The sequence below is a fragment of the Cricetulus griseus genome, chromosome 2, assembly GCF_003668045.3.
Source record: "Cricetulus griseus strain 17A/GY chromosome 2, alternate assembly CriGri-PICRH-1.0, whole genome shotgun sequence".
Classification (NCBI taxonomy): domain Eukaryota; kingdom Metazoa; phylum Chordata; class Mammalia; order Rodentia; family Cricetidae; genus Cricetulus; species Cricetulus griseus.
In genome coordinates this window covers 403055324-403067947 of record NC_048595.1, presented here as the reverse complement: position 1 = coordinate 403067947, position 12624 = coordinate 403055324, and the positions used below count along the sequence as shown (strand labels likewise).

The following is a 12624-nucleotide window of genomic DNA, read 5'->3' as shown; positions in this document are numbered from 1 at the left end:
AGATGTTTCCTTGACTCCCTACCATGGCCCTTAGATTCCCATGGTAAGACTTGCCACTTCCTTCATGCTGTGTTGTAAAGCTGACTGTCCGGGTTTAAACAACTCAATCTTTGACAAATGCTTAGTTTATTGTAGCTTCCATATTGTAGCATTCCAATAAATGCTTAGTTTATTGTAGCTTCCGTGTGTGTGTGTGTGTGTGTGTGTGTGTGTGTGTGTGTGTGTATAAATAATAAGGATAGTATTTACCACACAGTGATTCAAAATATTAAAAAGTTAATTAAGTTTTAACAATTTAGCATGTAGACTAGAGAAATGGCTCAGCAGTGCTTAAGAGACTGGCTGTTCTTACAGAGGACTGGCTTCAGTTCCCAGTACCTGTATGGTGGCTGTCAGTATATAACTCCAGTTCCAGGGTATCTTAAGTCCTCTTCTGGCATCTGTAGGCACTGTAAGCATTTGGTGCATGGACAGACATGATGACAAAATACCCATACACATAAAATTCAAAAAACCCCTTAAAAACAGTATATAATGTATAAATAATAACTTTATACTTTGGCAGTTATTGCTAATAATAAATGCCAATACCATAACAATTATGCTAATTGTACCTTGTAAAGCTTAACTTTCTTTTTACTAGATAACAGGAAAATAATGTTTATTGTTTGATATCTCTTGTGGAATCTGCTGACTACCTTAGTATGAATAAACACCTGCTATAGCACTATATGCAGGAGCTACACTAAGTTCTTCATATGTGTATCAGCTTGTTTGAAGTAGAGCCTGTAGCTCTTATGTGTAGCTCTACAGCCTCATCAATACAGCTTATGTTGTTAATTTGTGGCAAATGCACTTCAGGACACATAGATGTGGTCTGGAGGGCAGCATACTAAGAACCTGTCTTAGAAAAGTATCTGATTGTTTTCCTTGGCTCTGTCATAGTTAATGCTTCCACAGTGTATGTTTACTTATACCTGACATAGCAAGATCAGAATTTCTGATCTGTGTCAAGTTGCTTAAGAGGGATAACTTACTACAGGGAAAATTGTGTTAACTGGGTTTTTCTGCTGAGAAATTCAAATTAAAAGGACAAATCATTTCCTATTGTTCAATAGGCTTTCATTATTTTCTTCTTTTTTTATTTGGTTTGTTTTTTGTTTTGTTTTGTTTTTGTTTTAAGTCAGGGTTTCTCTGTGTAGCTCTGGCTGTCCTGTAGACCAGACTGGCCTTGAACTCAGATATCTGCCTGCTTCTGCCTCTGAGTGCTGGGATTAAAGGTGTGCACCGTCACTGCCCAGAGCTTAAAGCTCTTCTAAGTACGTATCATTTTTGGTTAATATCTAGTAATGAGTTGTCATAAGAAATATGCAACATGAATTTACAAAGGAAAATGAAAACATGTTTAATGCTGTCAAAATGTCATTTGGATTTTACCAGATATTAGTTATATGTGTGCTATATGGTTTTTGACATATTCCAGGTAAAAATTTAAATTCATTTCTTTTTAAAATAGTGTGATCTTTTTATTTATTTTTTTATTTTTACAAAATTATAATTTCACATGTCAATCCCTTCTCCCTCTCCCCCCTCCTTCCAACTCCCTACCAGCCCCCTCCCCTCCCCAAATATTGTGATCTTGAAGATTGAATTGAGGAATTTGTACATGAAGTCAAGCACTGTACCACTATGCTACAATTTTAAAATTTAAACCAATTTCCAACTTTAGTATATGCTTAAGATTCATTTTTACTGTTTTAAATTATGCCTATTTGTGAGTATTTTTGCATGGGTATGTGTGTGATGTCCATGGAAGCCAGGGGCAGCAGATTCCCCTGCAGTTGGAGTTAATAGGCAGTTATGAACAGCCTGTTGTGGGTGCTGGGAACTGAACTAAGGACCTGTATAAGAGCTTTACACACTCTTGACCACTGAGTTGTCTCCCTGGCCCCACTGACTTCCAGTTTTATACTATACACAGTTCCCATGTGTTGTCACTCTGTTTGGTGGAGTGAACCTGGGAGAGTGAAGCCTGGAAACGAGGTGGACTAAAGTCTCATGCAATAGCCAAGTTTATTCATCTATTAGACAATTTACATTCTGAGGGTTAAGCAAGGTCCTATGAGCAAAGTTGACATTAGTTCAAGCTGTATGCATTGGCGAGGACAGCTCTTGCTTGTAACATTATTCTGAATAACAATGGGTAAGATGACAGGTAATCTAAAGTAACTGCTCCTGTCTCTACACCAGGGAGAGGCACGGAAGCACATTCCAAGAACAGCCTAGGTAAGGCAAAACAGAGGTTACAAGATTCTTGTCTTGTTTATTTGGAGTTTTCTCTCAGGGTGTCAGAAATTTCACACAGCTTCATTCATGGACTGTGTTCCAACACCCCTGTGAGGTTTAAATTGCTGTCTGTGGATAAAGGGAGGTGTTAGGAATAGTGGCGCTGTAAACCCTGAAAGCTCTCTCTCTCTCTCTCTCTCTCTGTGTGTGTGTGTGTGTGTGTGTGTGTGTGTGTGTGTGTGTGTGTGACCATCCAAATCCTATAAAGTTGCTGTGTAGTTAAACTCCTGTTTCTGACAGGTTTTGTAATTACTTCATGTTAAGTTTCAAACCCAGGACAAATGCTGAGGTGCTTGTTTAACATATCAAAATGGACCTGACCACCAGGTTCTACCGGCATTCCTTAGTCCCTACCTGTTACAGGGTCTGGTGGTATATCCTGTCCTCTACCCTGAACTCTGAACTTTGTCGGTGTTGTAGTTACATAAGTGGTGACACTGCCAGTGTTTACACCACATCTTTCCAGTGTAGACCAGGCGAGTCTGAAGCTGTGATCTGGCCTTGCTGCTCTTCTGTCTATACTTCCATGCTCATTTTCTTGTCCAGCCTTTGTTGTACTCATGTTTAGCATCTTAGCATGTCCAGATGGTCATTGTTGATGGCTAGCACATGCCATTGTTCTATCTAGGATTCTCACCTCCACTTTTATGTGCATCACAGCCCTGCCCAGATTCTGCCTGTCTCAAGTTTCTCACAGCTGCTGTAGTAAGAATTATTTGCTCTTCCCATTTTCTAAGCACCTAACAGAATTTAAATGTAGTAACAAACTACAAGATTTAAGAGTATCTCATAGTCCATGGTGCTCTAGGAAAAGGCTGTATTTAGATTAGCTGATTCAATCCACTTAGAAATAAAATACTGAAGATTCAGGAGATGTGCATGGTTGCTTTGCAACTGCTCCATCTGTACAGTCTGAGAATGTTAGATGTCCCTAGGTAGCCACTCCTTTGGTTATTGCTTGAAAGATGTGTACTTGGTGTGCTTGGCTGTGGGCGTATGGTAAAACTTCATGAAGTTATTCTTTGTTGGCTCAGAGAATGTCCATGCATACAGAAGCTTCGGAAGTGCTGCTGGAGAGGAGAGGCTGTGCGGGAGTCATAACACTGAACAGACCCAAGTTCCTCAACGCTCTGTCTCTGAACATGATCCGGCAGATCTATCCACAGCTAAAGGTCTGTTACAGTGTGAAAACCCTGTGGAGATCCTTCTCACGTACGCTGTAGGAGAATATTCCTGGTATTTTATCCTGGCACTCCCTTGCATCAGCAGCATTGATGCTTTCCTGTGGAACCTTGCCCACTCCTCTCACTGTCTTAGGAGACATACCTTCTACTTCACATAGCTCTTACTTTTCATGTTTCTTTCTGTGTTCTGCCCCTCTTGGTGTCACTGACCTTTTAGACAATGATGCGGACTGCTCAGAAACAGAAAGGAAGGACATGACTGCTCCTAGATATAGTGGAGAAGAAGGGTTGTGGTAGATAAAAGGGAGAGCATAGCCAGAGTCAGGGGCATCTAGGAGAGTCCAGAGTGGACATGACACTGAGCCTGGCCATGTGAGGAGGGGAGGGAGGGGAAAGCCAGGAGACTAGGAGAGTAAAGAGTAGACAAAAAAGGGCCTGATAACCAAAATGTCTGGATTATATAGGAAAGGGCAGCTTAGTTTCTGGGATGAAGAAGTTTAGGGTAAGGGGTGGGTATGCCAGCCATACTCTGTAACAGGTAGCGACTGAGGGGTGCTAGGAGACCTGGTGGCTTGGTTCACTTTGATATGTTTTTAAATAGGCCTGGGTTTGAGTCATAACATCCCATCCTTTTGTTGATAATAAATGGTAAGGGAAGATGTAATCTTTTCTATGACTTCTTCCTGTTGACATTGGTGCAGTCATTGTTGGGGACTGAAGAAAGTGAGAATGTTGTCCAAGGCTGGAAAGAGAGAGAGGGGAATGAAGGCTGTTTTCAGTTTCTGTCCTGGCTCTGCAGGACCAACTGGGGCTGGGGAAGTGCAGGCTGCATTGGAGCAGTTTGTGAGTCTGGACCACCTGGGCTACCAGCTTTGGAGCTGAGCAGGCTAGGGTGCAGACTCTAAGAGAACACCTAGGACTGGCAGTATGCTGTTGATTTGAAATCTGCTGGGACATTTAGACTAGTAACAGAAGGTATAGTTAAGGAGTTTAGGGGAAATTTTCTATCCAGGGTCTATATTTGAAACTTCCAGGCCCATGGTCCTGATACTTGGGGGAAGGGAGTCCCAAGACCAGGGAAAGGCCCTCAAGAATAGGCCGGTAGGGAAAATTTAGGAGTATTTATCTGGGGGAGGTGGATCCAAGTTGATTCCCTGAAGCTTATAAGAATTTTTTAAGTTTACAAAAAAAGGTAAATTTTAGATATGCTAGGATTCCTACTGTTTATACTGTGTACTGAAATCCACAGTGTAGAAAAGGCAGTAGACTCATGCCTTTGAGTCACAATAGAAGCCTGAGGACCCAAAATGATTCTGAGTTAAAAGCATGAACACTGTTTCCAAAGGGCTGGATATATAGATTGGGCAGAGATGTTTTTAGCACTATTGAGAAGCACTTTTAAGTCTTTTCTTAGAAGACAACCAGAGTAAGTTTAAAATCTTGAGCTTGTGATTGATAATAGCAGTCACGGCTTTACCAGGTCATCAGAACTTCTTTGATTGATGTTGAAATTTTGGCCTTTAGAAGTTTTAATGTAATAGCATAGTGAGGAGAGAAATATGAAATTTTTTATTTTCCATATACCACAAATCACTTTCTTAAACCTATACAAGTTGCATTTACATACCTTTAAACAGCTTCTTAGACCTTTATAACCTGTGTTTACACATTTTTAAAACACTTTCTTAGACCCTCAGAACTTACATAAAATTTAAGCTTTTTCTAGCCAGGAGACATGAGTGGTTGATTCTGAGAGCAGTCATTGTAAAGCAAGTTCCTTTAAATAAAGGAATAGTAAAAAGTTACATTGAACCTGTTTTGTGAGTTTATCTCCTTTCAGAGTCTGGGAACAAGGTAAACTGTCTTTCTCAGCTGGAGACCTAGTAGCTCTAGGAAAGTGGAGCCTGAGTCCTGATCCCTCCCTCCCTCCCTCCCTCCCTCCCTCCCTCCCTCCCTCCCCTCCCTCCCTCCCCTCCCTTCCTCCCTCCCTCTCTCCCTCCCTCCCTCCTTCCCTCCCTCCCTCCCTTCTACATAAGTAGAACTGAGAAGACAGTTAAAGCCTTGGGGGAAGAGCTGGATGCTTGTTGCTGTTAAAGCAACTGTTAGCATCATCAGAGATCTGAAAAGGATAAATTATAGCAAGAGGTATAACCCAAATTGCCTATCTGTCAATTAAAATGACAGAGACCTACTACCCAGACAGTTGTCCTAGGCTCTTGTGGTTTTGATAACTTCATTGGGGGAAAGGTCCTGGGTCTTAGGCTGTCATACAGAGCAGCATTGGCCTTGAGCTGCCAGACCCATGTCTGAGAGGTGTTCCTGTGGAGAAGGGACTTGGGGGACTGACCTTACCCTGACCAGGCAGAGCAGGGCAATTAGCTAACAGTGTCCACAGCTTGTGTAGAACCCTGGCGGCAAGTGAGGCATGGAGCAACTTTGTCCAGTGGTTAGTGTTACCATAATTTAGGTAATGTCATTGTGCCCCATCTATATTCTTTGGAGATCTTAGAGTTGCTACTAGGAGCATTTTGTCTATTAGGGGAAGCCTTTTCATTAAACATTTTAAATGATATATTCAACAGATGTCTAAAGAGTTTGGAGATCATCTATCTATTAACTGTACCTGAGTTTAGGCTTTACTTTGAAAATACATTAACTTGTATGTCTCAATTATCTTTAACAGTTTAAGTTGGTAGCTTTTATAAATCTTTTTATAATTTGAACTTTACAAATTAGAGTAGAAGATTTAATTGAAGATCCTTTAGCATCAAAATAAAACTTTAAACCATAAATACAGTCCATAGGAGCACCATTATAGACTACCACAGTTTTTTGTATGGCTTAGTTTATCCATATAGCTAAAGCTTAACAAAGTGGTCAAACACAAAGAATCTAGACAGATGTTACTGTGAACCCAAGTGGACGTTAGGAATTTATAAACCATGATCATCAAATATACCCTATTTACCAAACATATTGTTACTTATCTAAATTTTCCAGAAGCCTGGTGTTGAACAGTTAGCAAAAATACAAGCAGTTAGATGTAACTCTCTAAATCAACCTTTGTTAATATAAGTAGACTTTTATAACCATAACATTTATCATCATTCCAAGATCCATACCAATCCAAAATATTTTGGAAACCTGCTGTTTTCTCCTTAGTCTGGAAAGGAGATATTATGATAGAGAGCTTATTAGGAATAAGAAGTTTGATAATTGCTGCTTTATGCCACGTTGTCATCTTAAGATGATGAAGTTACATGTCATACACTCTTTAAGCTTATTAAAGTTGGCTGACAGTCACATTGCTTTCAAATCTTGATGAAATCATCAGCCAAGATGGAGGAGAGCTGCATGGTTGCTATTTAAAAGCATCTATTTTTCTAAACAAGAGTTGATTCACATATAATACGTTGTAGCAAATTAAGATTACCTATGTATAGATTTTTAAACTATCTACATTTGTTATGGGCTTTAAGCCAATTTTTGATACAGATTTTTGGATGGATTCTCTAACCACACCCATTGAAGTTACAATAGTCTTAAAAGATTTCCTGAGAGCAAAGCACAGAGAAATTGTACAGATAAAAGACTTAAGAGTGGAAAGTTTAAAAACCTTATAGATGAGATACTTTAGGATCATTTGCTTGTGCTGGCAGAAGTTGTTACAATCTGTGAGAATTTGGAACTCAAGTGTGCCATATTTAGTCATGGAGCTGCACCCAGGCCAAGCCATTTGCAGTAAGACGTGAGGTTTTAATAGAGTCTCTGAGTCTCAGGAGGAAAGGAGGAGGAAGGGTCCACAAGGAATTCTGCCATAGGGAGGGTTCCAGTCAGCTCCAAGAGGGAGCTGAGACACAGAATGCTGTAGCTGTGAGGGACAAGAAGGGAGGGTTCCAATGTTGTAGAGGCCAGGAGGGTGTAGAGAAGCTGCAAGACTTCAGGAGGGCAAGGTCTTCCTTAGGGTTTTATTGCTGTGAACAAACACTTGACCCCAGTAACTCTTATAAAGAAAAGCTTTTAAGTGAGGCTGGCTTACAGTTTAGTGGCTTGGTCCATTATTGTCATGGTGGGAGCATGTGGCATACAGGCAGACATGGTGCTGGAGGAGCTGAGAATTCTATTCTGGATCCTCGGGCAGCAGGAAGTGGCTGTCACATTAGACCTGGCTTGAGCATTTGAGACCTCAAAGCCTGCCCCCTAGTGCATAATCTCCAACAAAGCCACACCTACTCCAACAAGGCCACACTTCCTAATCATGCCGTTCCCTATGAGTCTGTGGGGCCATTGTCTTTCAAACCACCACAGTTGGCAGAGACCCAGAAGGGCCCAGGAAAGTTGTGGGACTTAGCAGGCATTTCCTAGGGGGAAGCAAGGAACTTGCAGTGTACAGGCCAGGAAGGCACCCGGAGAGACAAAGAAGATAGCTTTGTGCGGGAAGCAAGGAAAGGGCTGTAGTCGGAGGAGAGTAGAGAAGCTGTGGAACTTAGAATGCAGTTCTCAGGGGAGGTGAGGAAGTTCCAGGAAGGAGCTGCGAGAGGCCATAAGACAGCAGGGGCCTCAAGTGTCATGGTGACAAGAATTTTAACCTGGGGTTGCCCCAAACAGACTGAGAGACATATCTGAGAAATGTCATAAATCATAGAGGAGAGGTGTCCCTTTCGACATGAATAGGGGCCTGTGTAGCTTCTGTAATCAAAGTAGACAAAGCAGGTAGCTCATGGTGACACATGCCTAGAAGAGGAGGAGAGATGAGTGGAGCAGGTAGAGAGCACAGCTGAAGAGGTGGACTGAGAGGCTCTTGGGGAAAGAGAGGGTTCCAATAGAGAGAGAGGAGGAAGTGGGGTCCCAGAGGACATAGCAGAAAAATGCCCATGTGTGGGCATTCCAGAGGGTGTTGCAGGAAAATGTCTGTGTGGTGGGCATCCCAGAGGGACTAGCAGGAAAATGGCCATATGGTGGGCATTCCAGAGGGTGTTGCAGGCTCTAGGAGTTAGAGAGGGGACACTTACTGAGTAGGCAAGAGATGGATGGTTAGGGTCGTGGAGGGAAGAAGCAGCTGAAAATTTGGACTCTAGCATTTGGAGGCTAATATGGCAGGTGGCAGAAGCCAGCAGAAACAAATGATCCAGACACACCTTAGGAGAGTCAAATCAGCTTGGCTGGAGAGGCTGCATCCCTTAGAAAGGAACTCATATATGTCAGCCCCAGGCTTTGGTACCAAATAAATGAAAAAAAGAAATAAAAAGGAAGGACATGACTGCTCCTCAGCTTGGTGGAGAAGGTTTGTTGTGGATAGAAGGGAGAGCATAGGCAGAGACAGGGACATCTGGGAGAGTCCAGAGTGAACATGACCTTGCATCAGGCCATGTGAGGAGACATGGAAGGATACCTTCCTGGCTCCTGAAGCATGCTACACCATATGGGCATTTTCCTGCTGTGCCCTCTGGTCTGATCACCATGTGGGCATCTCCCTGTTAAGCCCTCTGGGGCCCCTCCACATAGGTGAAAAGCCAGGAGACCAGGAGAGAAGAGTAGGAAAAAAAAGAAGGGGAGTTGGTAACCAAAATGGCTGGATTATATAGGGAAGGGTAGCTGGATGAAGGGCAGCTCAGCTTCTGGGCTGGAGAAGTTTAAGGGGGTGGGGTAGCCAGGTCCACTCTGCTATGCAAAACAGACACCTTAGTTAGCCATTTGTCCAACTCTGAGACCTAACCTGTACCAGTCTAATATGCTTCTACCTGACCTTTTACATTGAAGACACTTTGTCATTCAGTTTTTGAGCCAGAGTCTAGCTAGGTAGCCCAGGCTGGCCTCAGACTTAGTCTTCCTGCCTATCCTCTTGCTGGAGTTGAAGGTTTGCACCTCTGTGCCCTGTGAGGCAGCTCTTTTAAATTGCTTGGGTAGCTCCTCCTTCATCTTGCTGCTTGACCCCCATTCTTCCCCTCTTCCCTCCTCCCAGTGCCTGCTAATCAAGTATTCTACTGAGCTATACCCCAGCCCTCACAACCTTTATATTTCTTAGCCATCCTTAAGAAGGTCATAGGTTTTAAAGTGGTATGGATGAGACATTAGAAAGTATAAGGCTGAAAGTCAGGCATGTACTTGAAGCTTAGATTTCTGAATACTCGCCTCTGTAGGCTAGTCATATTAATCTCTGTACCCTGCTTTCCTCGGCTATGAGGAAATGAGAATGATGATCTTTCGTAGTATGGCTATAAAGTGAGCATTCTGCCATCGATCTGCACCCCACACTCCTGCTCATTTTATTTTCTGACCTCAACAAACCCTCATCACCCACCCACATATTTAAAGAACTTTGTAAGTAGGTTGACTGTGTAATAATTGTTTTGGTATAACAGTCCTATCTTGCCATGGGGGAAAGGTTATTGCTGCACTACATGCCAGCAATCTTTGGGTGGATTTTTTCACTAGACTCATAAATGTAAATAACACAGTGCTGTTAGGCACATACTTATTCATCTTAATCTTAAAGCTTTGACAGATATTCCTGGAACACAGATTGCACTTAGAAAGAAAAAGAAGTGAAATGGATTGGATCCATTCCTCTAGATGTGTTTTAGGAAAGGTCACACATGTGCACACATATGTATGTGAGTGTATCTTAAATGAGATTGTATTTACTGTGCCCTCAAAAGTCACCATCATCTTTTATGTTTGTGTAGAAGTGGGAACAGGACCCTGAGACATTCCTGATTATCATAAAGGGAGCTGGAGGAAAGGCCTTCTGTGCTGGAGGTGACATCAAAGGTAAAGTGCCCACTGTAAGCCAGTACCCCACTGGAACTAGTAAGTATTGGAAATTGTGTGATATAAATTTTATTTGAATGACTGAAAAACAGTAAATGTAAATTCTAGAAAATTCTACAAGTAGACACTCAGAAAATATTTAAAGGTGTATGTCATTTATATCTTTATCTGTATCTATCTTAGGGTTTCTTTTGGTGTGCATAGCAATTCTTTTAAAGGAAAACATTTAACTGAGACTGGCTTACAGTTCAGAGATTTAGTGCATATTCATAATGGCAGGAAGCATGGTGGCATGCAGCCAGATATGGGCTGGAGAAGTAGCTGAGACTTCTACATCTGGATCCACAGACAGCAGAGAGAGTGTGATGCTGGGCCTGGCTTGAGCTTCTAAAACCTCAAAGCCTGCCCGCAATGACATAGCTCCTCCAATAAGACCACACCTACTCCAAGAAGGCCACACCTCCTCTTAATGGTGCCATTCCTTCTCTGAGCCTATGGGGGCCATTTTCATTCAAACCACCACAATATATAACTAGTTGATTTGAATAAAATTAGCTTAAAATAAAATTAGAAGGAACTCTGAGATGGCTTGGGGGAAAGTTACTCTTGGAGTTGGTAATTGGGGCTTTAGCTCAACAAAGGACAACAGATAAGGGCTTTATTTTTCTTCAGGTAACTACATTGTAATGGCATAGTCCCAGCAGATCTTTCTTGGGAAAGTATTGTTGGCCCCTGGTGACTGATGTTTCTGCCTTAAGGGTTCAACTCACTGTAAATAGGAAATAGTTTGGAAAATATTATATTTGTACCAAAAAAGGTACTTTTTCCTTCTTATTATTCTCTCAACACCCTGTGGCAACAATTTACATTGGATGTTTTAGGTCACCTAGAGGTAGGTGACTTACATTGCTTAGGATGGTGTGCCTCAGTCATCTTACATGTCCTGTTTTCTCATAAAGGGTACAGGGATGGGACAAGGTGTGGAAAATGGGTAAGGAGTTTCCATGTCCTTTTTGCTGGTGTGGAACCTCCTCCTGTTGATCTATCAGGAATCTTGTTCAATTTCAAAGCTCAGAGCAGTGAACACACTTACACCAATGGCGTTGTAGAGGATATATTCTTCTCAATATAGTATCTGTAATTGTTCTTCAGCCTTTGGACTTCCCTGAGGGTTTCATTGTAGAAGCATGGAGGAGCATGCAGAAGTGTGATTTAATGCAGATAGACCAATGGGAATCCCAGCAAGCCCTGTGTGTCCAAATCCTTGTTGCTTTCTCTACCCATTCCTTCCTCTGAGGTCTGGAACAGGACTCTTCAAATGGGGTTCTGGTGATCCAGATCAGAATGTCTCTGGCCAGCTCCAAGTAGTGGGAGGGAAAAGAATAGGGACTGTCACCTGCTTTAGGTAGAGAAGTTCTTTTGTCTGTGGCCTACCTTGCAGAGGGACTTAAGGTGCCAGGAACTGTGAATGAAAATCTGTCTCTGTGTGTGTGTGTGTGTGTGTGTGTGTGTGTGTGCATTTGTCCATGTGCATGTGCATGGATGCTTGTGTTCATGTGTGTATATTCACATATTCACAGTACAATAAGTAAAAGAAGTATTTTTGCTTTGAAGCATTGATGTCAGACTGTGGGTAAGTTCCCCTCCCTACGTCACTTAATAATTACAGGACTTTGAATATTTTGACTGTATTGACTGGAAGCCATCTTTATAATTTGTAATTGTTCCTTCCTTCCTTTTTTTTTTTCTCTTTCCTTCTTTAGCAATCTCAGAAGCTAAAAACACAAGGCAGAATTTGACACGAGATTTTTTCAGAGAAGAATATATACTGAACAATGCCATTGGTATGTGTGTGGTCCACTCTGCACTTTGAACATGAAATTTGAGACCTGGGCTGGCACTGTAATTTGTTAGAATGCAACTAATAAGTACTCTTTATGGAAACATTCATTATTACTTTTTGGTCAAACTGGTAAAACTATTTATTCTGTGTTTGTCTAAAATCAATGTGAAAATATGGGCTGTTGATAATTTAGCTAGCTTTCTCAGAAGACAAGAAAACCTGCATTCTAGGTTTCTAAATAAAGTACCATTATCTGTTTCTCTAGGAACTCTGGAGTAGAAATTTCTTTAAAATCAGAGTTATAGGTTTCTGTGGAAGTCAAGCGTGTTTTGAAAAGATCAATTAATACAGCATTTATATCCATAAGTCTACACATAGCAGTATTCTGATTTTACATGATGTTATAAGAATTGGTGGTGCACGCCTTTAATCCCAGCACTCCAGAGGCAGAGGCAGGCGGATCTCTGTGAGTTCGAGGCC

General features: G+C 41.8%; 1 protein-coding gene across 7 annotated transcripts in view; it reads left to right on the top strand.

Moving 5' to 3' along the window:
- Positions 1–12624, top strand: part of Hibch (3-hydroxyisobutyryl-CoA hydrolase) — a 109970-nt gene that overhangs the window by 11212 nt on the left and 86134 nt on the right. For 5 of the 7 annotated variants that reach the window (XM_035440940.1, XM_035440942.1, XM_027396836.2 and 2 more), the window contains 3 exons: positions 3381–3518; positions 10217–10301; positions 12065–12145. In XM_035440940.1, the coding sequence (XP_035296831.1) occupies positions 3381–3518; positions 10217–10301; positions 12065–12145 (304 nt within the window). Of the gene's footprint in view, positions 1–2250; positions 2287–3380; positions 3519–10216; positions 10302–12064; positions 12146–12624 lie in introns of all 7 variants that reach the window. The other 2 variants (XM_027396839.2, XM_027396840.2) reach the window with 2 other exon arrangements.